This window comes from Podarcis gaigeae (assembly GCF_964106915.1).
Source record: "Podarcis gaigeae genome assembly, chromosome: 2".
NCBI classification, from domain to species: domain Eukaryota; kingdom Metazoa; phylum Chordata; class Lepidosauria; order Squamata; family Lacertidae; genus Podarcis; species Podarcis gaigeae.
The window spans coordinates 22,321,529-22,348,589 of record NC_139679.1 but is presented as its reverse complement, the minus strand read 5'-3'; the positions used below and the strand labels follow the sequence as shown (position 1 = coordinate 22,348,589).

General features: G+C 46.7%; 1 protein-coding gene across 1 annotated transcript in view; it reads left to right on the top strand.

The window, feature by feature from the left end:
- The window catches only part of KCNH3 (potassium voltage-gated channel subfamily H member 3), a 72,556-nt gene that overhangs the window by 24,304 nt on the left and 21,191 nt on the right, over positions 1-27,061 (top strand). Inside the window, exons 2-5 of the mRNA XM_083727445.1 lie at positions 13,208-13,441; positions 15,162-15,296; positions 22,311-22,441; positions 22,661-22,913. Of these exons, the coding sequence (XP_083583571.1) occupies positions 13,208-13,441; positions 15,162-15,296; positions 22,311-22,441; positions 22,661-22,913 (753 nt within the window). The remainder of the gene's footprint in view (positions 1-13,207; positions 13,442-15,161; positions 15,297-22,310; positions 22,442-22,660; positions 22,914-27,061) is intronic.

Here is a 27,061-nt window from a genome sequence, read left to right as displayed (position 1 = left end):
CTGCAACGAACATTGAATTGTTTCTGATGTTTCCCACCCTCTCACCCTAGCTGTATACAAATAGGCAATCAAGTTGTATTCCAAGCCAACGTACGGCGCAACTTCTGTCCAAATAGCTTACAGTAGATGGGGAAGTCGGTGGGATGAGGGAGAGGCCAAATGAGCCCCCCATGGTGGGGCAGTGGAGGGGGAAGCAGGGCCAGCATGACTGGGAATCTGCCCACAAGGGACACAGTGGTCCTGCTGCAGTGAGGAGGCAGCCTGGCTGCTGGAGGGGAGAGGTGCCAATGAAGGCATCTTGCCTGAAGCTGACACAGGAGTTGAGTGACAGTGATGGCCAAAGGAAGGCACAAAGGGGGAGAAGAAGAGGAAAGTGGCTTCTCGCATTGGAAGCAGGGGAGTGTAGAGAATAGCTTGACAGGGAGAGGGAGAATAAAGGAGGCAGATGTGTGCTGTGAAAGAGGAGGTTGTGGCAGGGGCTTGCAGGAGATCCCAGCTCACTCTCTCTCTCAGGACCTCTGGAGATCCTTCGCTGCACCAGACCTGGTGACTCACAGCCATGCATTTGACCCACCCCAGAGGGGGGGCCTTGCTAAACCCCTCATTGCTGCTGCTGCTTATGCTGCCTGTTCTGCTTGGAACTGAAAAAGCAAGAAAGAGCTTGCGCTGGGTGGTGGTGGTGGGGAAGCAGGGTCAACAGTAAGGTTAAATACAAGGAGCCAACGGGCCGAGTGGGTCGCTCAGGGTGCCTGCTCCCCCTTTTGCTTTCGCCCGATGCACTTAACCAGATAACTCCCCGAGGATCCCAGAAACCCGGCTGCTCTATAAATACCTAACCCATCCCACATTGCTAATAGTGAGTAACAACAGCAGGCAAATTACAGAGCAGGTCTCGGCGTTCTCGTAGGCACCAACTCAAGCAGATCTAACGGGTGCATGCGAAGCCTGAAATCTGCTGTCACCCTGGGTATAATTAGAGGGGAGAGAGGAGCTGGGGAGCACAGTTAAAACAGCCAGGAGGCGGCGGAGGGGGGGGGGCCCTCCTGCCTGCCGCCACCACCACCCTGCCACCCCACGTCTTAATTGCCTTTTAATTTCAAAAGAGCTGCAGCGCGACTCGGAACGATGTACAACAGAGCAGTAGGGAGGTGGGCCCTCGGAGCTGCGTGTTAAACAGCGATGCTCACAGAAAGCAAGGCTGCCTTGAGGTTGAAGGGTGAGGGGCTGGGGTTGTGGCGTTGCACAGAGGGCCGGGCCAAAAGCGGGGAAGGAGGAGAGCGCTTGAAAAGAGCAGCCCAGGGTCTGATGCAACCATGGCAAGTTCACTTGGTGGCAGAGGGAGGGAGGGAGGGAGGAAGGGAGGGAGGGAGAGAAAGGCCTCGTTTCACCTTAACGAGAGAGCAGTCGTGTAGGCTGGCGCCTTTGCATGCTAAGGGCTGCGTGCCTTTTGAAATCTGGTGCAAGCACGGAACAAGAACGCAGAATGGCACTAGGCACGGAAATGCCTAGAAACTGCAGTCTTTAGCAGCAGGTCTTTGCATAGCAAATCGGGGTTCCAAAAGAACATAGAATCATAGAATCATAGAGTTGGAAGAGACCACAAGGGCCATCGAGTCCAACCCCCTGCCAAGCAGGAAACACCATCAGAGCACTCCTGACATATGGTTGTCAAGCCTCTGCTTAAAGACCTCCAAAGAAGGAGACTCCACCACACTCCTTGGCAGCAAATTCCACTGTCGAACAGCTCTTACTGTCAGGAAGTTCTTCCTACTGTTTAGGTGGAATCTTCTTTCTTGTAGTTTGGATCCATTGCTCCGTGTCCGCTTCTCTGGAGCAGCAGAAAACAACCTTTCTCCCTCCTCTATGTGACATCCTTTTATATATTTGAACATGGCTATCATATCACCCCTTAACCTCCTCTTCTCCAGGCTAAACATGCCCAGCTCCCTTAGCCGTTCCTCATCGTTCGCAGGCCTTTGACCATTTTGGTTGCCCTCCTCTGGACACGTTCCAGTTTGTCAGTGTCCTTCTTGAACTGTGGCGCCCAGAACTGGACACAGTACTCCAGGTGAGGTCTGACCAGAGCAGAATACAGTGGCACTATTACTTCCCTTGATCTAGATGCTATACTCCTATTGATGCAGCCCAGAATTGCATTGGCTTTTTTAGCTGCCGCGTCACACTGTTGGCTCATGTCAAGTTTGTGGTCAACCAAGACTCCTAGATCCTTTTCACATGTCACCCATCTTGTATTTGTGCCTCTCATTTTTTTTGCCCAAGTGCAATACTTTACATTTCTCCCTGTTAAAATTCATCTTGTTTGTTTTGGCCCAGTTCTCTAATTTGTCAAGGTCGTTTTGAAGTGTGATCCTGTCCTCTGGGGTGTTAGCCACCCCTCCCAGTTTGGTGTCATCTGCAAATTTGATCAGGATGCCCTTGAGTCCATCATCCAAGTCGTTGATAAAGATGTTGAATAAGATCGGGCCCAAGACAGAACCCTGTGGCACCCCACTAGTCACTCTTCTATGAAACCCCAGGAATCATAGAATTGTAGAGTAGGAAAGGGACCCCGAGGGTCACCCAATCGATCTCAACAAGTGGTTACCCATCCAATTTGAAACCAGACTGGACCCTGCTTAGCTTTGCAAATGTGCTAGCAGTTTTATCGCTGCACCACTAGGGTCGCCTGAGGAGAGGAGGGGCTTCATAATAATATTAATATTCATAATTTATTATTTATACCCTGCCCATCTGGCTGGGTTTCCCCAGCCACTCTGGGTGGCCCCCAGCAGAATATTAAAAACAGAAGAAAACATCAAACATTAAAAACTTCCCTAAGCAGGGCTGCCTTTGGATGTCTTCTAAAAGACAGATACAGTGGTACCTCGGATACATACGCTTCAGGTTACAGACGCTTCAGGTTACAGACTCCGCTAACCCAGAAATAGTACCTTGGGTTAAGAACTTTGCTTCAGGATGAGAACAGAAATCATGTGGCGGGGGCACGGCAGCAGCGGGAGGCCCCATTAGCTAAAGTGGTGCTTCAGGTTAAGAACAGTTTCAGGTAAAGAAGGGACCTCCGGAACGAATTAAGTACATAACCAGGGGTACCACTGTAGTTGTTTATTTCCTTGACATCAAATGTGAACGTGTTCCACAGGGAGGGTGCCACTACCCAGAAGGCCCTCTGCCTGGTTCCCTGTAACTTCACGTCTTGCAGTGAGGGAACTGCCAGAAGGCCCTCGGAGCTGGACCTCAGTGACCACTGGACCTTCCGTGCTCCTTGCCCCTTCCCCCTAGCTAGCAGGAGCAGAATATTATTGAGAGCAAGCAAATCAGTTCAATTGCACTTAATCAGAGCAATGGTTGCAGAATCCAGCTTTTCGTGATACAGAGTTTGGGCTGCCCTTGGTACTAAACGTCTGGGTGCTTTTTGTTTTGTTGTGAAGAACACAAGAGTACATGCAGCCATGAAGTAAGGGATGCTGTGCCTTGTGGTGCAGTCTCTTTCTGTACCAGGGATCTTTCCCGGGCACTGAGATAAAGCTGCTGTCTCTTGGAAGGAGGGACTGCTATTTATAAAGCATTTCCTCATCTGGTGCTGTTGATTACAGCTGCAGCCGCAAGCATATAGGCAATTATAGGTAGCAGCCTAGGGCAATCATTTGTAAGGTTAGCACCTCTGTTGCAGCAGCAGATGGAATGGCCCTTCGCTGCAAAGTCCCACTGTGAAGGAAGGAAGGAAGGAAGGAAGGAAGGAAGGAAGGAAGGAAGGATTCCTGTATAGACAGTGAAGTATCGGGAGGCTTGGCAGTGGGCGAAGGCAACCTAGCAGCATGTTGGGATGGGAGAAGTCCAATGAGAGATTTTAGTGAACGGTAGGAACCAATTCCCATAGAGACTGCATGCACAGCTCATGACTTCCTCCAGAGAACCCTGGGACAGGAGTCAGCAGCCTTTTCCAGCCGTGGGCCGGTCCACCAGCCCTCAGACCATGTGGTGGGCCAGACTATATTTTGAAAAAAAATAATGAACGAATTCCTAAGCCCCACAAATAAACCAGAGATGCATTTTAAATAAAAGGACACATTCTACTCATGTAAAAACATGCTTATTCCCAGACCGTCCATGGGCTGGATTTAGAAGGTGATTGGGCCGCATTCGGCCAGCAGGCCTTAGGTTGCCTACCCCTGCCCTGGGAACTGTAGTTTAAGGGTGCTGGGAATTGTGGCACCGTGTGTGGTAAACTAGAGTTCCAGGAGTCTTCAGGGGGAAGTCGTGGGCTTTAAAGCATTTGGTGGGTGGCACTGTGGTCTAAACCACAGAGCCTCTTGGGTTTGCTGATCAGAAGGTCGGCAGTTTGAATCCCTGCGATGGGGTGAGCTCCCATTGCTCTGTCCCAGCTCCTGCCAACCTAGCACTTCAAAAGCACACCAGTGCAAGTAGATTAATAGGTACCGTTGTGGCAGGAAGGTAAACAGTGTTTCCATGCACTCTGGTTTCTGTCAGTGTTCCATTGCACCAGAAGCGGTTTAGTCATGCTGGCTTGGGTAACTGCTTGGTTAGTGTGACCTGCGACAGGTCTGGTTCTCCATTTGCGAAATTCCCTCCCTGGGGAAGTGCATGTGTCTCCCATATTGTTAACACTCACGGGGAATTTAGAAGCGTCCCTCCTTATCCAGCAATTTGATGGCTGAGAGGTGCTCTTCCTGGAATCCTTACCTTGAAATGCTTAGCTGTGAGCATATGTTGACTGATTTAAAACGTTTTTAGGTGTTGTTAATGTGTGGGGTTTAAAATAATAATAATAATAATAATAATAGAAAAATTGTATTGTTTTGCTGGTTTGTTATTTGATGCCCTGGGCTCCTCTGAGAGGAAGGGGAGTTAGTAAGTAGTAATAATATTAATCATCATCATCCCCATAGGTATGTGTATCAATAATATTATTTATTTATTTATTTATTTATTTATTTATACATACATATACATACATACATACATACCCCAGCCACTCTGGGCAGCTCCCAATAGAATATTAAAAACACCAAACACTAAAAACTTCCCAAAACAGGGCTGCAGCTCAGACTGACACTTCACGCACCTGACAACGTGGACTGTAACTCATGAAAATTGATGCCAATAATACATTTAAGGCGCAAGAAGACAAACAAGCGCACACACGCCACACATTTAAATCACATCCAAAACCCATAGCTTCCCCCCCCCCTCAATCCTGGAGACTATAGTTTGTTAAAGGGTGCGGGGAATTGTAGCTCTGCGAGGGGAAGCGAGTTCCCATGATTCTTTGGGAGAAGACATGCGCTTTAAACATATGGTGTGTACACAGCCTTTGCTGTTTTTGCTGTAACTTGCACTAATCAGCCAACCCCTATGGTATAGTGGTTGCAACCTATGAGGCTGAGTGAAAGGGTGGGAAAGGCAAACAGAAGTCATGGATTGGGTGGCTGGAATATAGTACTGGGTGGGGGGACACACTGATTTACATACTTTTGGCTGCAAACGTGGACTTCTGCCTTTATTCTGAGTGGATTTATTAGGACGGTAGGTGTACCAAGGGCCAGATACAGAGCATCCCAGCAGGCATCTCAGCAGAGTTATTTGTCTGTGATATGATGAAGGATCCTGCAGGAATTGAGAATTGTCAAACCTTCGGGCAGCAGTCAGATTTCTGTGACAGTTTCCAAATGCCCAGGACGTTTCCGTGATTTGCAAAACTGCCGAACTTGCAAGGACTGGCCTCGAAAATGCTATTTTTGGTTCCTTATTGCGCTCCCTTCCTGCTCTCGCAGTAGCCAAGATTTGAGGAAACTGGGTTGTTCTTTGCTTGGAGTGTGCTGGTGCCTCTTGAGATTGCCCCCTGGTGGGGCTGCCATTGTGAAGGAAGGCCATTAACGACAGTGATGGCAAACAGGCAGGCTAATTGAAATAAGCAAGTTTGGAGAGAAGAGAGTCCTTCTAGCTGAATTGCAAGGAGGGGGGGCTCTCCAGCAGCAGCTGAAACGTGGAGTAGGTGAGATGATACCGTCTATCGTACTGGCTTGCCTGTGGAACAGTGGCGTAGCATGGGGATGCAGGGGGGGGCGGCCGCACCAGGCGCAACATCGGGGGGGCGCTCGCACTCGCACCTCTAGTGGAAGAGACTCGATTGCTAAAATCCACGGGTTAGGGGGCACAAATTACTTGCCTTGCCCCGGGTGCTGACAACCCACGCTACGCCACTGCTGTGGAATATGGAACAGAACGCAGGCTCTGGCGCTGTTCAGAATGAGAGTTTGCTGCAGGAGCCAGACAGATATCATTCAGGATTATAGAAAGGAGTGGGGTCCCTTAGATGTTTGGGGCAAGAGCACCTTAACTCGGAGTAGAACCTTTAGTGTGGTTGCCTGTTTTGTGGAATAGCATTTCTGAGATTCGACAGGAGCCCACTCTCTGCATTTCTTCCCCTGTGTTGTCAAAATGACAATTCCCCCAAGTGCCCAGCTCTGAAGTTCCCTCGCCTAGGCGTGCCCCTCCTGTTCTCCCGGGTTCTCCCTCCCCGTTGCTCAATCCCCACTACCTACCCCTCTGCTACCCAAAGATAGGTGGGCTGGCTTATTTAATTTAGTAGCTTTTTGTCTTCTTTGGAGCATCCTGAAGACTCCTGCTTTCCCAAGTACTTGCGGCTTTATCAGTCGTTAGGTGAGCTAGATGAGAAACTTGTGTCATTGCGCTTTATTAACTTTGCTAGGGGAGAGAATGGGGACGTGGGTGACACTGTGGGTTAAACCACAGAGCCTAGGACTTGCTGATCAGAAGGTCTGTGGTTCAAATCCCCGCGACGGGGTGAGCTCCATTTGCTCGGCCCCTGCTCCTCCTGCCAACCTAGCAGTTCGAAAGCACGTCAAAGTGCAAGTAGATAAATAGGTACCGTTCCGGCAGAAAGGTAAATGGCGTTTCCGTGTGCTGCTCTGGTTCGCCAGAAGCGGCTTAGTCATGCTGGCCACATGACCCGGAAGCTGTACGCCGGCTCCCTTGGCCAGTAAAGCGAGATGAGCGCCACAACCCCAGAGTCGGCCACGACTGGACCCAATGGTCAGGGGTCCCTTTACCCTTTACCTTTTTTAGGGGAGAGAAACCATAACTCTTGGTGGCAAACCACCTGCATTACATCTTGAAGGTCCATGGTACCTGGCCTCTTCAGGTGGTGGGAAGAAGAAGAAGAAGAAGAAGAAGAAGAAGAAGAAGAAGAAGAAGAAGAAGAAGAAGAAGAAGAAGAATTTATTATTTATACCCCGCCCATCTGGTTAGGTTTCCCCAGCCACTCTGGGCAACTCCCAGCAGAATATTAAAAACACAATAAAACATCACACATTAAAAACTTCCCTAAACAGGGCTGCCTTCAGATGTCTTCTAAAAGTCAGAGAGTTGTTTGTTTCCTTGACATCTGATGGGAGGGCGTTCCACAGGGCGGGTGCCAATACTGAGAAGGCCCTCTGCCTGGTAACCTGTAGCTTCACGTCTTACAGGGAGGGAACTGCCAGAAGGCTCTTGGAGCTGGACCTCAGTGTCTGGGTAGAACAATGGGGGCTGGAGATGCTCCTTCAGGTAGGGCTGGGAATGTCCCCTTCCTGAAACCTTGGAAAGCCGTCCTTGCAGACCATAATAGTGAGCTAGATAGACCAATGTTCTGACTAAGTATATGTCAGTTTCCTATGTTCCTAGTTTGGGTTTTGCTTTATTTTGTACTCCACTAATCTTTCACCCACCACACCCACACACCTTCCTTCTTCATTATTTTTCAAATTAACTTTTTTATTATTTTGGATAATAAAAGAGGTTGGCTGGTTGCTTTAGGTCACTGTGGTTTTATCTCCCATGAACCAGGCTACTTGGGCAACACACTCTAAAGTTTGAGCAAACAGGGAGTCAGAATAAGGTGGGATAACTCTTCTTTCCAGTGATGATGGAGAGAGTCTGCTGTCTGTTTCTCAGTTCCCATAACAAAAACCTGAAGGCTGTGGATGTCCCTGCAGCCTGCAAGTTTAGGGAGTTATAAACAGGCTGATGGCAGTACTGCTTAAGGGTTGGAGATGTGGGTAGTGCTTTTACCTGCTCACAGAGTAAGGATGTCCCCAGTAGTCTCCATAGCAGGGGCATATTCAGCTACAGGGAACCGGGCAGAGGGCCTTCTTGGTAGTGGCACCCACCCTGTGGAACACACTCCCATCAGATGTCAAGGAGATGAGTAACTATAATTCATAAACCTTTAGAAGGCATCTGAAGGCAGCCCTGTATAGGGAAGCTTTTAAATGTGTAATGTTTTACAGTGGAACCTTGGTTGTCAAACGTCTCCATTGATGCACGTTTCGGCTTTCAAACACCGAAAACCCGGAAGTAACTACTTCGGTTTTCCAAAGATTTTCAGAAGCTGAATGTACCTCACAGCTTCTGTGTTGAGATTGCCTATTGTACTGAGGCTTCAGCTTCCAGTTTTCGGTTTTCGAACATTTTGGAAGTTGAACGGTCTTCCAGAACGGATTACATTGGAAAACCGAGATTCTACTGTATTCTGTTTTTATATATGTTGGAAACCACCCAGAATGTCTGGGGCAACCCAGTCAGATGAGTTGAGGTATAAATAATAAAATTGTTGTTGTTGTTGTTACAAGCTTACACCAGGTTAAGGGGCTTGATTGGTACGGATGCTGAGAACCCCCTGAAAAAGATCCTTAAAAAACACACACCCCTCATAGAACTACAATTCCCAGAGTTCCACGAGGACCGGAGATAATTCTGGAGCCAGTTTAAGTCTGTAGCCCTAATGTATCAGGAGGGGACCCTTATCTGCAGGTCCTGCCCACAAGAGAGCCTGCTCCACATGTGTGTTCCTGGAAACAGCTCAGTTGCACTGTGTCACTGCTGGTTGCATGACCCCCTCTCTCCCTTCCCTGGTGGCTCATTGCCTTGGTACCCACACAACATCTCCTCAGAGGTTTGAGATGAGCGCATCTTGCCTACAGGTTCAGGGATAAGCTCTCCCTTTGGTGTGGAGTCAAGGAGGGGCAGGAGAGGCCCGATTTCAGAGGGATATGAAATTAGCAACGTCTGAACTGTTCTAGGAGATATGGCAAGGGAGAAGGTTGAAATAAGGAGTGTTAAAAGAGGTGTAAAATAATAATTCAGGAACACAGAAAGCTGCCTTTTACTGGGTCTGGTGATTTATCCATCCATCCCTGCACTGACTGGCAGGGATTCTCAACAGAGTTAAAGGCAGGAGGACCTCCCCAGACCTATCTAGAAATGCCAAGGTTTGAACCTGCTGGCTGTGCTCTGCTCCCTTGGGCTTGGGAGAATTCTGCTTTGAGCCTTGAAGAAGCAGGTCTGTTGGTGTTGGTCTCCTTGTCAGGGATGCCAACTTGAATAAAATATTGAATAAAAAACAAAAATATCACATGATGGGGCATACCCACCCCATTTGAATGGCAATGTCCATCAATTTGTCCCTCAAATATTTTATTGGGGGACGTTGAAGGGACCTCTCCCCAGTCTTTTGGAAATGCCGCATTATTTCTAGGTTCTAAGTTTTGCTTTGGAAATAGATGGGAAACTTCTAGTTACAAAAAAACATTTTTTTGTTTAGGCAACCCTATGCAGATGTATAGAATGTTGTCGTGTGTTTTAATCTGGTTTCAGCTGATTGCTGGTTTTAATTATTTTTGGATGTTTTGAATAGTCGTTTTTAACTTCTTTTTAACATATACTTTTATTGTTCTGCTCTTTCCGTAAACCACTTTGGGGTTGTATTACAATAAAGCGTTATGTAGATTATTATTTTTAAAGTATTTTTTATTAAAGATTTCTTGGTTTACAAAAGTATGCGCAACGTTTCTTTTTTCGGGTTACATTTTCTACAGATCAGTTTCATTTGTTATGTAGATATAGTGGTACCTCGGGTTAAGTACTTAATTCGTTCCGGAGGTCCGTTCTTAACCTGAAACTGTTCTTAACCTGAAGCACCACTTTAGCTAATGGGGCCTCCTGCTGCCGCTGCACCACCGGAGCACAATTTCTGTTCTCATCCTGAAGCAAGGTTTTTAATCCGAGGTAATATTTCTGGGTTAGCGGAGTCTGTAACCTGAAGCGTATGTAACCTGAAGGGTATGTAATCCGAGGTACCACTGTATTGTGAAATCAGTCAATCAATTAAACAAACTCCGCTTTAAAGCAGAGAGCAAGCGCTTAATCCTTTCCCTGCCAGCTGTTTCCCCTTTTAAACCCAACCCCCTCAAACTGCTTTTCTCTCTGTAGGGGTAAAGATGCCATGAACCAGCCTTCCTTTACCCCTGATTCTCCACTTCTGGGTTCCACAGAAACTTGTGTAATGTGTAGTCTGGCCTTTGACACACAGAAAGGCTTGGGTAGTTATGAATGCCAAATCAACTAATCACCTTCACCTAGCAACTCTCAGTGGCTATAAACCAGGGATCAGCAAACTTTTTCAGCAGGGGGCCGGTCCACTGTCCCTCAGACCTTCTGGGGAGCCGGACTATATTTTGGGGTGGGGGGAAATGAACGAATTCCTATGCCCCACAAATAACCCAGAGATACATTTTAAATAAAAGCACACATTCTACTCATGTAAAAACACGCTGATTCCCGGACCGTCCGCAGGCCGGATTGAGAAGGCAATTGGGCTGCATCCGGCCCCCGGGCCTTAATTTGCCTCCCCATGCTGTAAACATCCCTATATTAATGGGTTCGCTCACTCGGGTTTTAGGCATGACCTGGTGTGTGTCTTAAATTGGCTTGTCCTGTTCCCCTGCTGTTTGTAAACTGCCCCACTGCCAACCCTCTTTTACAAACACACACACACACACACACACACACACACACACACACACACACTTACGTTATTCTGCTGTAGCCACTAGGCTTCACTCTTCTGCCTGTTCTGGCAAAGCCCTCACTCTTTCATCCTCCTCCTCACCAAACAGTCTTCTCTAGGATCCATTTCCAGCATCCCACCCCCCACCTCCACACGGACCGATCCTCTGGATATAGTAGGGGGAAAGAAAAATGCCACTCCAGCACCATTCCTATTCAAATCTATGCAAATGAATCCAGGCGGCCGGGTGGGGGGAGAGGGGGAGGGAAGGCTCTGGCTCTCCACTGGTGAGAAGTTGGGGGTTTGAGTCCAGATGCTGCAGGCGATGACTAACTCTGCATGGAACAAACAGGGTAAAAATAGTCAGAAACTGGGGATGTACCAGATGGTGCCAACTCCTGGGGAGACGGTGGGGAAGAGGAACCAGGAATGTTGACTCTGCCTCCCCTCCCTTCTACCCCATACTGGGCATCTGGAGGATGGGACATGATAAAGCATTTTTACATTCCCAACTCCATTCTGCACCTATGGTTCCCCAACGCACCTTCTTCTTTTCCATTGCCAGGCTATTTCCCCACTCTGTCCTGATGCCAGTGTTTCCTGAATGCTTCCCTTCCTAACCTTGCACAGCTCCCCAGGTCCCCTTCTAACAGTACTGGCCGTTTCCTGCCTTGCCACTGGTGCTGCTCCCTATATCTCACTCAGCCGTGCATTTTCAGTAGTTTCAGTGTTTGTGCATCGAACATACGTGCTCCTTTTCTTGCACGTGTTGCACCATGAATCCATTTCTGATGATTGCCGTTGAAATCCAGGGCTGGTTGCATTTCACTGTGCTATGTGCAAACAGTTGAAAAGAGGTGTGTCGTCACAATGCCTCGCATTGTGAGAGTCACTGATGGCTTGGTGTCTGTGCAGTATGCACAGTGTGGGTGGCGCTGTGGTCTAAACCACTGGGTCTCTTGGGCTTGCTGATCAGAAGGTCAGCAGTTCAAATCCATAGTTGTCAACCTTCCCTTTTTTTTGCGGGAAATTCCCATATTCCAGCACCGTTTCCTGCTGCTTCCCGCTGCTATCCCGGATTGTTAGATATCCCGTAGACTGTCCCCAGGACAGGTGAGGCTGCTGATCCCTTATTTTTCAGGCTGCTGATCCCTTGTTTTCAAATCTGAAAGTTGACAGCTATGTTCAAATCCCCGCGACGGGGTGAGCTCCTGTTGTTCTGTCCCAGCTCCTGCCAACCAAGCAGTTCGAAAGTATGCCAGTGCAAGTAGATAAATAGGTACCGTTGTGGCAGGAAGGTTAACGGCGTTTCCGTGCGTTCTGGTTTCCGTCACGGTGTCCCATTGACCCAGAAGCAGTTTAGCCATGCTGGCCACATGACCCTGAAAGCTGTGTGTAGACAAAGCTGGCTTCCTCAGCCTGAAAGCGAAACAAAGGCCACAACCCTATAGTCGCCTTTGACTGGACTTAACCGTCCAGGGGCCCTTTACCTTTACCTTTTTATAATTGAGCCCTTAGTTCAAATATTCAGCTGAGAGCGATGGAGTGTTTACATCACCAAGTGATGAGATGAGATCTGGGGGTTCCATATGTTTTATTGTGCATTCATTATTTGAGCTCGTGAATGGATAGTTCCGTTGGTTGGAGCATCTTGTTGATATTGTGTCAAGAACATGTTGCAGAATATGCCCACAATTAAACACCATAGATTTTAACCTATAAAGCCTTAAACAGCTCATGACTGCAATACCTCAGGGACCGTTACTTTCCATATGAATCGACCCAGACCCTGAGATCATCTTCTGAGCTCCTCCTTTGTGTGCCTCCTCCTCGAGAGGTCCGGAGGGTGGCAACACAAGAACAGGGCCTTCTCTGCAGTGGCTCCCCGACTCTGGAATGCTCTCCCCAGGGAAGTTCGCCTGGCGCCTTCATTACACACCTTTGGGCACCAGGCAAAAACGTTCATTTTTAACCAGGCCTTTGGCTGACCTAGTCAACAACCTATACCCTTTAAAATGTGGTTCTTTTAGGGGGGGTGTTATTGGATTACTGTATTGTTTTCGTTTTTATTTCATATATTGTGACCTTTTGTGAAATGCCCTGAGACCTCCGGTTATAGGGCGGTATATAAATTCAATAAGCAACAATAACAGCCTGGAAGGGCCCCAAGTGGTGTGAATGCCAGACCAAAAGCTAAGGAGTAATGACTTGCCCGAGCAATTCTTTGGCTTAGGTGGCAGGTTCTTGAACTAAGATCTTCACCAGAACCAAAATCACCCAGAAGGCATCTCTCCCTGCCTCCCTCTCTCTCTCTTGCAGACAGCAATTTTGTACTGGGCAATGCCCAAGTCCGTGGCGCCTTCCCTGTGGTCTACTGTTCCGATGGCTTCTGTGAACTGACCGGCTTCTCCCGGGCTGAGGTCATGCAGCGCTGCTGTGCCTGCAGCTTCCTCTATGGACCTGACACCAGCGAACTCGTACGCAACCAGATCCGCAAGGCGCTGGACGAGCGCAAGGAATTTAAGGCGGAGCTCATCCTCTACAGGAAAAGCGGTGAGTCCTTTTCTCACAGAAGGGGCTGCCCTGGTAAGGGCCTCATGGCTCTGTGGGGCGTAGTGGGGAGGTGTCTCTCATACGTTGGAGTGTAGAAGGCTGAAGTCTGGGGCAGGTGGCTGGACTGGTCCTTTCACAGCAACAAAGTGGAGCCTTGGGTGGGGGAGGATATAGAAAGCAGACCATATTGCCCCATAGTGACTGCTCTGGCTGGCAACAGCTCTCCCATCATATGCTACCTGCCCCTTTCTTTAGATTCCAGGATTGGAGCTCCTTCATGCAAAGTACTGACCCCTGACCCCTTTCCCAATGTGATTTTTCCATCTGTCCTATATGTCCCGGCAATTAGGGTTGTCATATGTCCTCTTTTTCCAGGACATGTCCTCTTTTTCCATGGGTATGTAAAATGAAATTTGTCATAGCGATCCCTGGTTAAAAGTAGAAGTCGAATGTGTCCTTTTCCTCCCTCCCCCCCCCCCTCTTCAAAATATGGCAACCCCACCTGGCGTGCACATTGCTCATTTGAAAAGTGTGCCAGGGAGTACGGTAAGCAATTGGAAGAGGAGAGAGTTTGGGGGGTTTGCATGTATGCGCATATGCATATGCATGCGCAAACATGAATGCTCCTTTGCAATTGTTTCTTTATAAACTCTGCATGCTGAGAGTTACCTCCTTCATACATAATGGTTTTTTTTAATGTACACTAAAGATGGTTTAAGTCAGGGGGTGGGGAACCAGGCTGATTGGAGTTGGAGTCCAGCAAAATCTGGAGGGCTGCAGGTTCCCCACGCCTATTTAAGAGCATACCTTACAATGTAAGGCCTGTGTGCAGCAAAAAGTTGTTCCACACACCTGTGTCAGGTTGGTCTTCAGGAGTAGGAGAGGCCCAGTTAGATGCAATCCAGGGTTGGGATATTGGACCAGGGGATGTGGGTGGCACTGTGGTCTAAACCACTGAGCCTCTTGGGCTTGCCGATCAGAAGGTCGGCAGTTTGAATCCCTGCGAGGGGCTGAGCTCCCGTTGCTTTGTCCCAGCTCCTGCCAACCTAGCAGTTCGAAAGCACACTGGTGCAAATAGATGAATAGATACTGCTCCAGCAGGAAGATAAACGGCGTTTCCGTGCACTCTGGTTTCTGTCACGGTGTCCTGTTGTGCCAGAAGCAGTTTAGTCATGCTGGCCACATGACCCGGAAAGCTGTCTGTGGACAAACGCCAGCTCCCTCGGTCTGAAAGCGAGATGAGTGCCACAACCCCATAGTTGCCATTGACTGGACTTAACCATCCAGGGGTCCTTTACCTTTACTTTTACCTATTGGACCAGGCATCCCAGTAATGGCAAGAAAGAGTAGGTGAGGCACAGACAGGCTGTTTAGCAGCTCTTCTCAAACCCTAAGGGCTCCAGAGGAAAAGAAGGTGAAAGGCAAGGCAAGGCAATTGACCCATCTGTTCAAGTAGAGTCTCCTCTGTTCTGTAATCTAGACCAGGGGCTCCCAAGCTGAGGTGTGTTTTCATCCAGGTGGTCCATGGCACGTCTGCGAAGAGCACTTACAATTTCAATTCTACAGGATTCAAACTATAATTCAATAAATTGCAATGCAGCCAAATACAATGATCAATAGAATACAATACAATGAAAACCCATGCAGCATCTAGCACAGTGCATTACAATTGCTTAAACAGTTATTATCGTCTGACAAACAAGACTGCTTGTCTCCTTAGGAGTCCCCTTCTGGTGTCTCTTGGATGTGGTGCCTATCAAGAATGAAAAGGGAGAAGTGGCTCTTTTTTTAGTCTCCCACAAAGACATCACAGAGACCAAGACCAGAGCATCTGCGGACAACTGGAAGGAAGGAGGTAAGGAGACACGGAGCAGAGATTTATTGTCCCATGGGCAGGTCATTTTAGAGAGTGAAACTTGCCGATTTCTTCAGCCAGGGGTCTTAAAAATAAGTTGTTGGGTGAAGTCTCATATGCTCAGAGACTTTGAGCCTGTTCATTGGGGGATATAGGAAGTCCAGAGCACTTGTTCTTTAGATGTCCCTTTTATGAAGAGGCACTGCTGGTGAAGCTCGCTGACCTCCTGGAAAAACAAAAATTAGACCTTTTCCTGTTAGGCAAAGATCATAAGACAACCGGGATGGCTGCCAGATTCTGTGTACAGATCCGTAGGTGCCGACCATCCCTCGACTCAAACTAGTTTGTTAAGAAAATCCCCAAACTCGGTACCATGGGTGATTCTGGGTCATCTCTCTGTGGTAGCTTATCTTAAAGTTTTAAGTGTCTATACGCTTATCGCATTTATAATTTTTTTATTTATTGTTGTACATTGTTTTAAATGTTTGCTTTCCTTCTGGGATTGTACCCCTAAGTGTGTTTTATAAGCTGGTCTCCGACCGTAATATAAAAATATATATAAAGTTGTTGGGTGTGAGGAATTCAAATCTGCGGTTATTTTTTTGTGACTGGACAACATTTAGCTTGGTAAGTCTTCATTTGGTGAAGAATCACACAAACTGCTTTTTAAAAACAATTTGTTACTGGTTTTTAAGCAAATACAAGAAGCACTAAACCATAAATAGCAACACCCTAGTTTTTAAACAAATACAAGAAGCACTAAACCATAAATAGCAGCACCCTAGTGGTCCCGGGCCCTAAGGAAGTTAGATTGGCTTCAACCAGAGGCAGAGCCTTTTCAACACTGGCTCCGGCCTGGTGGAACGCTCTGTCTCATGAGACCAGGGCCCTGCAGGATCTGATTTCTTTGCGCACGGCCTGTAAGACAGAGTTGTTCCGCCTGGCCTTTGGCTTGGAGCCAATTTGATTCCCTCCCTCTCTTTCTTTTTTTCTTTTCCTTTTCCTCCTGCGATGAGGCTACATTTTAATATTTTAATGTTACATTATTTTAATGTTGTATTTTAATTTTGTTTTTAAGTTGTAATCATTCAACTTGTTTTTATTATTGCTTGTAAGCCGCTCTGAGCCCGGCCTTGGCTGGGGAGGGCGGGGTATAAATAAAAATTATTATTATTATTATTATTATTATTATTATTATTATTATTATTAAACAACTTATCCAACAGTACATCTTAATGATGTTTGCTTTATCCATTGTCTCTAGACATGCACTTACATGTTCAACATATTACTTAATGTAACCGCTCCACTGAGAATATTGAGTGGTTGGTGTATTGATTTTGGTCATTAGTATAGTTAAAGAAAGGGGTCCACGTTTCTTGGAAGGTATCTCTATTCATTGTGCCTTCAATTGTCCTCCTGTGTCTGGTGAAACACTCAGACATTGCTGTATCCCAGATATTATTTTCCTATAGGTTCAGGTGTATTTCAGTCTGGCTCTTCTACTGCTGAGCTATCGCTGATCGTGTTATGGTCAATAAGAAATAAACTGCATTTAGGAAACCATAGAATTTTAATTTTGCCTTCTGAAAATGTCAGGTAATGTGAAATAATAATAACAGCAACAACAACAACAAGTAAATAAAATAATATGTAATACAACTGCAAGTACTCGGCAATCATTTCAAATGATTTCTGTGCAGTTTGAGAAACATTTTATTTACCAAGCAAAACTAAATTATATTAATTTGACACAATTATCTTTCGAATTCCGAAGACATGTTACAACTTTTTAGCACCCCTCATTTTTGGAATTCAAAAGCTGAAAAATTTAACACGCCCAAATTGGGCTATGCTGTGGTAGCTAACACGATGCCTTCAGAATGCTGCTGGACTACAAGTCCCATAATCCCTGACCATTGGCCATGCTGGTTGAAGCTGATGGGAATTGTAGTCCATCGACATCAGGAGAGTACCACATCCCCAAGCCATGGTTGGACCAGAGAGGCCTGAGAGCTCTTAGAGATTGTGCAATGGAGAAAGGTAATATTTCAGTAGCTGGTAGAGAGAGGAAATCCTAGGGAAATTGCTAGGGAAATCCTAGGGAAATTGCCATCCCCTATTTTTTTCTGTGCCTTTACATCTTTAGCAGGGCTTCATGTGAGATAATTATAGCAGATTTCCTTCCTTCTGACTAGCAAAACATGCTGCCATTTTTAGTCCGCAATTCTAAAAGTGAGAGGCAAGCATTCCTTGAACAGATGCTAAAGAAGGTGTGAATAAGGACAGGTAAGGAGGAGGAGGAGGAGGAGGAGGAGACAGACAGAGAAAATAATTTTTAATAATATTTTTAAAATATTGCTCCAAATGACTTGCAACTTTACCAGTAGAACCCTCCAACTCCCCCTCCCACATGGTCCCGGGCCTGGCACCTGTGCCTTTAATAGCAGCGTGACAGGCAGAGATTCAGCAGGTGAAGTTTGTACCGCCCTGTGGAACGCCCTCCCATCAGATGTCAAAGAAATTAACAACTATCTGATGTTTAGAAGACATCTGAAGGCAGCCCTGTTTAGGGAAGTTTTTCATGATTGATATTTTAACGTAATTTTAATCTTTTGTTGGAAGCCGCCCAGAGTGGCTGGGGAAACTGTTATGTACTGAAGTTCTCACCCTGGGCCAGCAGGGGGATACTGTAGATAGTTATGCAAATAAGGGATCGAAAGTGACATTCAATGATTGGATAGTTTTAGAAAATTGTTACAGTTACATAAGCAGGCTGACTGAACCCTTCAGTCCAGTTCTGTCCTGGCCTGTGAATAAACAAGAGCTGTTGAAGAATCGCTGTGTCGTCTGATATGTTCACCCACAACTTAATAGAAACCCAGCCAGATGGGCGGGGTAGGGAAAAAAAATATTATTATATTATAATTATTATTATACCCACATCTCTGTGCTAGGAAAAAAACAGCTCTGTTTGGGTGCCCTGCCTACAGTGAAGTGGCAACCCTGTTTATTTGGCGTATCACGGCACATGCAGCGGTGAAAAGGTGGACTTGCGTTAAGTAACTCCCCCCCCCCCCCGCTGGAAATTATCTGAAAATGTTAAGCTTCCCCTTCTCCCCCATGTCAATGTAGTTTCTTAAGTACATTGTACTTTAATGCTCTGGTCCTGTCCACATAACTTGTGATGGTTCTGGCATCTGCTGCCCAAGCCCTTCTGCTGATGCAACTGTGCTCTTTGTTCTCTGCTGCCTCCACATTCAACTCCCCTGCCAAGGGAAGCCAAACGCTGCATTCTGAAAAAGTTGCCCATATTTTTGCATAATATATGTTGCTTTTCCTAGCTGCAAAGAGGGACAGCCGACAGTGTAGAGAATTGGATCCCTGCCCTGTGCCTGGCGAATCCTGCACAGCCCTCTCTGGCATCTGAAATTTCATGAAAACTGTCCAATCCAGCCTCCCTGATGACCATTGTTCCCTATGTTTTTCATTTTGAAAGGAAACATGGTTGGACAGCAGCAACTTGCAGGTGGGGGCCGTGGAGTTAATAATAATACAGTCGTACCTTGGTTATTGAACAGAATGCATTCCAGAAGTCCGTTCGACTTCCGAAATGCTTGAAAACAAAGGTGCGGCTTCTGATTGGCTGTAGGAGCGTCCTGCAGCCAATCGGAAGCCATGGAAGCTGTGTCAGACGTTTGGCTTCTGAGGCAAAGTTTGCAAACAGGAATACCTACTTCTGGGTTTGTGATGTTTGAGTTCCAAGTTGTTTGTGAACTAAGCTGTTCAAAAACCAAAGTACGACTGTACTATTCTCCACGGCCCCCACCTGCAAGTTGCTAATGTCCAGCCATGTTTCCTTTCAAAATGAAAAACATAGGTACGACTGTAATATTTATTCATACATACATACATACCCCACCCATCTGGCTGGGTTTCTCCAGCCACTCTGGGTGGCTCCCAACAGAATATTAAAAACACAATAAAATATCAAACATTAAAAACTTCCATAAAGGGCTGCCTTCAGATGTCTTCTAAAAGTCAGATAGTTGTTATTTCCTTGGCATCTGAAGGGAGGGCATTCCAAGGGTGGGCGCCACTACCGAGAAGGCCCTCTGCTTGGTTCCCTGTAACCTTACTTCTTGCAGGGAGGGAACCGCCTGAAGGCCCTCGGAGGCGGACCTCAGCGTCCGGGCAGAATGATGCTCCTTCAGGTATACTGGGCCGAGGCCATTTAGGGCTTTAAAAATCAGCACCAACAGTTTGAATTGTGCTCGGAAATGTACTGGGAGCCAATGTAGGCCTTTCAGGACTTCTTCTTCCCCAGCCACTCTAGGCGGCTCCCAACAGAACACTAAAAACCGAATAAAACTTCCAGCATTATGGTATATGGTCTCAGCAGCCACTCCCAGTCACCAGTCTAGCTGCCACATTCTGGATTAGTTGTAGTTTCCAGGTCATCTTCAAAGGTAGCCCCATGTAGAGCGCATTGCAGTAGTCCAAGCAGGAGTTAACCAGAGCATGCACCACTCTGGCAAAACAATCCGGCCATTTTACAGAAGAGCCACACTTCAGAGACGTAGGTGGGCAGCGGGTCACAAGTGCATCTGCAAAATCCCATTTTTTTGCAGGTACAATAACAGCAATTGCACATTTCTGTGTGCCCTACAGGTGCACAGAATCATGCAATTAACACAACCATGCAACTAACGCTGTATTTAACTTGATCCTTGGGCACACTTACCGGCAATGTCTTTCCCAACCTTGAGATACCGAGCATTGAACCTGGGACTCTTTTGTGTGTGTGCACACCATGTGCTCTGCCCCGAGCTTGTACAGAAACATTTAATTTTTCACCTAGGTCTCCCATTAACTTTACAGGCATTTGTTTGCTTTACTCTCTGTGAATTGTGCTCCTGGGTTTTGTGCGTGCAGGAAGAGGTGTTTTTTCTTCTTCTGCTACATTTGGAGATGCATGTCTAAAATACTGTGTTTATACTCCTTCAGAGCAGCAATGCCACACGGAGGATGGCATTACAGCCAATTAGTTCTGCTAGCTGGCAGAGTTACTCTGCTAGATGGAATTTCTGACAACTCCTTTGTGTGTGTGCAAGATTAGCATTGTTGCCTGTGCATTGTCGTAGCTAATGGGTAAAGAGGAGCGTATACATGCCAGCGTAGAAGGAGAGTATAGACAGAAGACATATGGCAAGACATCCAGGCACACAGGAGAGATACCTGCATTCAAAATCTGAGCAGGATTCTCACTGAACTCCATAGTGCTTAGAACTGAGCTATAGGAGGATTGTCCTGTAAAGTACCGTATTTTTCGCCCTATAAGACGCACTTTCCCCCCTCCAAAAATGAAGGGGAAATGTGTGTGCGTCCTATGGGGCGAATGCAGGCTTTCCCTGAAGCCTGGAGAGCGAGGGGTGTCGGTGCGCACCGACCCCTCTCGCTCTCCAGGCTTCAGGAAGCTATCCACTAGCAGTGGGAGACCCAGCTCTCCCAGGGCTAGTGGAGACCTTGCCAGCACCCAGAAGCTTGGGGCGCACTGAGCTCCGCGCGCCCCAAGCTTCGGGATTAGCGCAGCGCTCTGCTAGCCTTGGGACAGCCGCGCGGCTCTCCCACGGCTAGCAGAGACCTTGCCAGCACCCAGAAGCTTGGGGCGCGCTGAGCTCAGCACGCCCCAAGCTTGGGGCTTAGCGCAGCGCACCTGGGAGGGAAATAAAAATTTTTTCCTTTATTTCCCCCCAAAAAAACTAGGTGCGTCCTATGGGCCGGTGCGTCCTATGGGGCGAAAAATACGGTATCTTATCATTATTAAGGACTTAGCATATCAGAGTGCTAAGGAATCAAAAGGTTTTGTGTCTCTTTTGCAGGAACTGTATCCTTTTCTGTGCGTGCATGCACTCACACATATATATGCACACCCCTTGGTAATGTGATGTTAATGAGCAGATAAACATGAGTATGGTCATAGAATCATAGAACTGGAAGAGACCCCAGGGGTCATCTAGTCCAACCCCCTGCAATGCAGGAATCTCAACTAAAGCATCCATGACAGATGGCCACCCAACCTCTGTTTAAAAACCTCCAAGGAAGAAGAGTCCACCACCTCTGGTGCGAGTCTCCTCAGTTGCCGAACAGCTCTTACTGCCAGAAAGTCCTTCCTGATATTTATTTAGTCAGAATCCTCTTTCTCGCACGCAACTTGAAGGCGTTGTTTTGGGTCCTACCCTACAGAGCTAGAGAAAACAAGCTTGCTCTAATGATGTACATGTGTGTGTGTGCGCTCATGAACATGCTGAAAGCCTTGTCATCAAAACTTAAGGATCTACATATGCACAGGATTCACGAGAAATGAAGATCCACTCTAGGCAACAACAGAGAGGAATGTGTGGAATCACCCAGAAGTGCAGGTGTGTCTTTCAAAGTGTTGGTGCTGACCTTGAAAGCCCTAAATGGCCTCGGTCCTGTATACCTAAAGGAGCGTCTCCATCCCCATTGTTCAGCCCAGACACTGAGGTCCAGCTCCGAGGGCCTTCGGGCAGTTCCCTCACTGCGAGAAGTGAGGTTGCAAGGATCCAGGCAGAGGGCCTTCTCGGTAGTGGTGCCCGCCCTGTGGAACGCCCTCCCGTCAAGGAAATAAACAACTATCTGACTTTTAGAAGACATCTGAAGGCAGGCCTGTTTAGGGAAATTTTTAATGTATGGTGTTCTATTGTGTTTTTAATATTCTGTTGGGAGCTGCCCAGAGTGGCTGGGGAGGCCCAGCCAGATGGGCAGAGTATAAGTAATAAATTATTATTAATTGTTGTTGTTGTTGTTGTTGTTGTTGTTGTTGTTGTTGTTGTTGTTGTTGTTGTTGTTGTTGTTGTTGTTGTTGTTGTTGTTATTATTATTATTATTATTATTTTCCGCTGAGCACATGCACACCTCAGAATTGCCCCTTCCATAAGAACGTAAAGGAGCATCTCTCGTCTTAACCCACCAAATGTCTGCCCTTGTCAGGTGGACGGCGACGTTACAGCCGAGCTGGGGCCAAAGGCTTCAATGCCAACCGTCGCCGGAGCCGGGCTGTGCTCTACCACCTCTCCGGGCATCTCCAGAAGCAGGGCAAAGGAAAGCGAAAGCTCCACAAGGTATGTTTACATGGGCAAGGGAACCTTTTTCAATTGCCTGGGCTGCCTGCGGTGCTTTGCTGTCCACTTACCGTGTGGCCTGGACTGTGTGGGTTTTGATGTGGGTGCAGCCGATATGGGAGACAGCCCTTCTTTGTGGGGCAAGTCACTGCCTATGGTCTCCCAGCCCTGTGATTTGGAGTGGTGACCACTCTTGTCCTTCTCTCCCCCCCCCCCCAGGGTGTCTTTGGGGAGAAGCCTGCTCTCCCCGAATACAAGGTGGCTGCAGCGCGCAAGTCTCCCTTCATACTGCTGCATTATGGGACCTTCAAGGCCGGATGGGATGGCCTGATTCTGCTGGCCACCCTGTACGTGGCTGTGACCGTGCCCTACAGCGTTTGCTTCAGCGGCACCAAAGATGAGGGGCTTCCGGAGGCTGCTCGGGCACCCCCCAGCATCTGTGATCTTTCGGTTGAGATCCTTTTTATCCTAGGTAAGGAGATCAGAATCGGACGAAAGACTGGGAAGAGGCCATTACTCACTGTTAGAACAAGCAGAAGGTCGTAGAATCAGAGAATCGTAGAACTGTAGCCTTATTAGACTTTACCGACTGGTGGGGTCTGCCATGCTCCCGGGAGGGAGGAAGGAAGTCAAATGACACCGAGGTTGATTCAGAGAAAGAGTTTATTCTGCTCTCCGGATAGCAGAAGGCATTTGCGTGGTCAGTCCACAGCAAGTCCAAAGAAAGAGAAATTTCATGCAGTATATATATCCTCCAGGCACCCTCTCCCCCCTTCTCCAGGAATCCAGCCACGTCAGCTTATACATGCAAGTTGACATCACAGATGTTCCTGCTCCTTACTCTTAACCATAAAAGGGTTTTCCTCTTCCTGTACTTTTGACCATAAAAGGGTGTTCCTGTTCCGGCACTCTTATCTTGGGGTAAGAGGTCACCAACTCCTGGCGCCATTCCCGGACGAAGTCTGTGCGTCAGAGTGTGGTCTTAATGTAAGATAAGAGAGACAGAGTGCCATCCCTGCTCCACTGGAACAGTCAAGGTCATACATTGCTGTCACGGACTAATAAAGGAGAGAGCTTTGTTTATACAGCAGGGTTCCTGTTATGCATTTGCTCAACAGCTCAAGTTAATGCATTTTAGAAATGCTCCCTTGGACAAGGAAAAATGCGGATTTTGGGGCCCGTTCCAGACTGACTACACACTCAGGTTTTTAGATTTGGGAAACCCATTCCTTCAGAACTGCAGGGTTGGAAGGGACACCAAGAGACATCTAGTCCAACCCCCTGCAATGCAGGAATCTCAGCTAAAACAGACGGCCACCAAACCTCTGCTTAAAAACCTCCAGTCAAGGGTCCCAGCTTCAGTTCCCAGCCTATCTGTCAAGGTTGCTTCACGGCCAAAGGAATGCATACAGCACTTAGTTTACTCTTCGATGCCTTTTCTTTTTGAACTATTTTGTATTTTATTTTACATGTATAAAATTATAACAATACAGCCATACACATCCGCATTTAAAGAAATCTCTGGACTTCCCACCTTCCCCTCCGTTTGTCCTATTGTTAACCTTTTCAACTGCATATTTTTCAATAGTCCATGTTTTATATGGCTCAAATATCTCCATAACTCTTGCTACATTACAAGTGTTACTGCAATCCTGCTGAAGTTTTCATCTGCTTACAGTGGTCGCCAAGATAAATTATAAATTTTCCCCATTCTCTGTTAAAGTTTTGATCTTCTTGGTTCCTGAGCTTTCCATTCAGTTTTGCCATTTCAGCATAATCCAACAGTTTAATTTGCCATTCTTCTCTAGTAAGGGCTTTATTTTCTTTCCATCTCTGGGCTAGTAGCATCCATGCGGCTGTCGTCACGTACATACTCTTCATTGTCAAAGAATGAACACTTACCACTGTTTCCGCAGCTCCGAATACCCACACACACCAGTCTAGAGTTTAGGCAGCTAGTCCCATGTCCATGATTCATGTAACACTTGCAGCAACTGAGGACCACTCCAGCAGTTTATGAACCTTCCCCCAATGAGCTACGCACATGCCACCGGAGGCTAGGCCCGCAGGGAAGCTGCCTCTGCTCTTCTCTCTTCCGTTCCCTTCTGGTTCTGGGAGACAGGGGTGCAGAAGCTCCTGGTTCCTACCCTTTCCTGGGAGGTGGAGCCAGAGGTCTCCCCAGTCAGTGTTAGGTAAGCACACCGTGGTTGACTGAGTAGCAGTATTTGCAAGATCTCCAGCCTCTCTTAATCCACAAGAAAAAGTTTACAGTGGTACCTCGGGTTACAGATGCTTCAGGTTACATACGCTTCAGGTTACAGACTCCACTAACCCAGAAATAGTACCTCAGGTTAAGAACTTTGCTTCAGGATGAGAACAGAAATCGTGCTCCTGCCGCGGGAGGCCCCATTAGCTAAAGTGGTGCTTCAGGTTAAGAACAGTTTCAGGTTAAGAACAGACCTCTGGAATGAATTAAGTTCTTAACCCAAGGTACCACTGTATTCACAATATGACCTGTTCCTGTATCCAGCTTGTGTGATTTGTTTTAACTTTTATACGGATACGGAGTTCCCTTTGTTTGTTAAACCTTTGCTTTGCAAGGCACTGAATCCGCTCGCCTTTGCTGATGTCAGGATCCCTCTGCCAAGTTCAAGAAGCAAAATGGCTTTGTTCACATGTGTGTGTGCATGTAACAGATACCAGACTTTTGACAACAAAGAAGTAATGCGATATGCGGTGCCATGCTTGCCAGCTGCCAACCGTGGCTGATTTCTCCATTTGTTTATTTCGTAAAAGTTATATACCGCTTGATTGGGGGGTGTGGGACACCCTCAAAGCAGTTTACAAAAAACTAAAACTATATAATTATTACTTTTCAGTTCACTTTAAATTTGTATAACTCCTTTCTATAGTACTATACACAAGGCAGTTTATAGCAACAAAATATACAGCGAAGAACACACACCTTATAATAATCTGATCCAATACTACAAAAAGTCATAATAAAACATAACTTTAAAATGGAACGATATATATCTTCTTCTTTCTTTTTTGGCAATCACTCGTAGCCAAGTAAGATTGTCTTCCATAAACATGATCTTAACAGTGAGTCCGTGAGTGACTGTGGAGGCCAATTCTGGACCCACACGTCCTTCCACAGTGGGGACATAGGTTTCCGGACAGGAGTTGATCACTGTGAGGGTTTGCCAAGCGTGCCTTCCTCTTAGCACGTTTCTCCCTTGCGTCCTGAGTTTGAGTGTCTTCAAAGCCCATGACACCTTTGGTAGAGGCTGTTCTCCAATTGGAGCGCTCGCAGGCAAGTGTTTCCCAGTTGTCAGTGTTTATACTACATTTTTTAAGATTTGCTTTGAGAGAGTCTTTAAACCTCTTGTTGACCACCAGCATTACACTTTCCATTTTTAAATTTGGAATAGAGTAGTTGCTCTGGAAGACAATAATCAGGCATCTGCAACAGTCTATTAGAATATAATAGTATGCAATAAAATTAACTCTCAGAACATCAGCAAATAATAAACAGAAATGCACTCTTAACGATTACAATAAATAATTACTAAACTATGATCGATAAAAATAACGGCAAGTCAAATTGCCTGAAATACCACAATACATACAAAACCATGTAAAAGGATCACATTGAGAATCAAAGACACAAAACTTATAAAACTATTTTTTTAAAAAATCCTAGCAAGTAAAACAAACGACAGTGGTACCTCGGGTTACAGACGCTTCAGGTTACAGACTCTGCTAACCCAGAAATATTACCTCGGGTTAAGAACTTTGCTTCAGGATGAGAACAGAAATTGTGCGGCAGCAGCAGGAGGCCCCATTAGCTAAAGTGGTATACCTCAGGTTAAGAACAGTTTCAGGTTAAGAGCGGACCTCCAGAACGAATTAAGTTCTTAACCCGAGGTACCACTGTTTTTAATACGTTATAAACTGAAACCCACAATAAACTGAAAAGCACACCAGGATTCTAGATATCTGGGAAGGTTTCCCTAAACAAAAATGCCTTTAGCAGGCACAAGTAATAATACAGTGAAGGCCCCTGCTTTATCTCAATGTGCAGGCAGTTCCAACGTTTAAGCGCTGCCACACTACCTCCTAGTGCTTACGTGCAAAGGTGTAAAAGTTTCCCTCCCTCCTCTATCACAACATCAGGCAGATTCCACCTTGCAAACTGCCTCCTCAACCAGCAGGCGCCTTTTATAGCTCACATTACCTCACGTTACCTCAGTTCAGTAATTTCCAACAGACATTGTCTTCACATTCATTTCTGAGTCATCAAATGATAGGTCAATTGGTAGAGAATGCACACACACACACAAACGAACACACGATACAACACTTTAGTGTGCAGTCATAAATTGCTCCCATTTATCAGGTGAAGCAGTTAAGGCAGAGCCACCTCCTTTACTATTCATGGCGCCTTTCAGCCCACAGCCTATGCCTTCCTCAGCATTTGAGCTGAAAGTGTGGGAATGTTCAGGGTGGCAGGAGAGGATATATTGTTTATTAATATCCTTCCAAACTTGTGTTAGCATGTTTCTTTCCTTAGCAGAGTTTACATACTCCTTTTTACATGCACAGCAGATAGCTGGT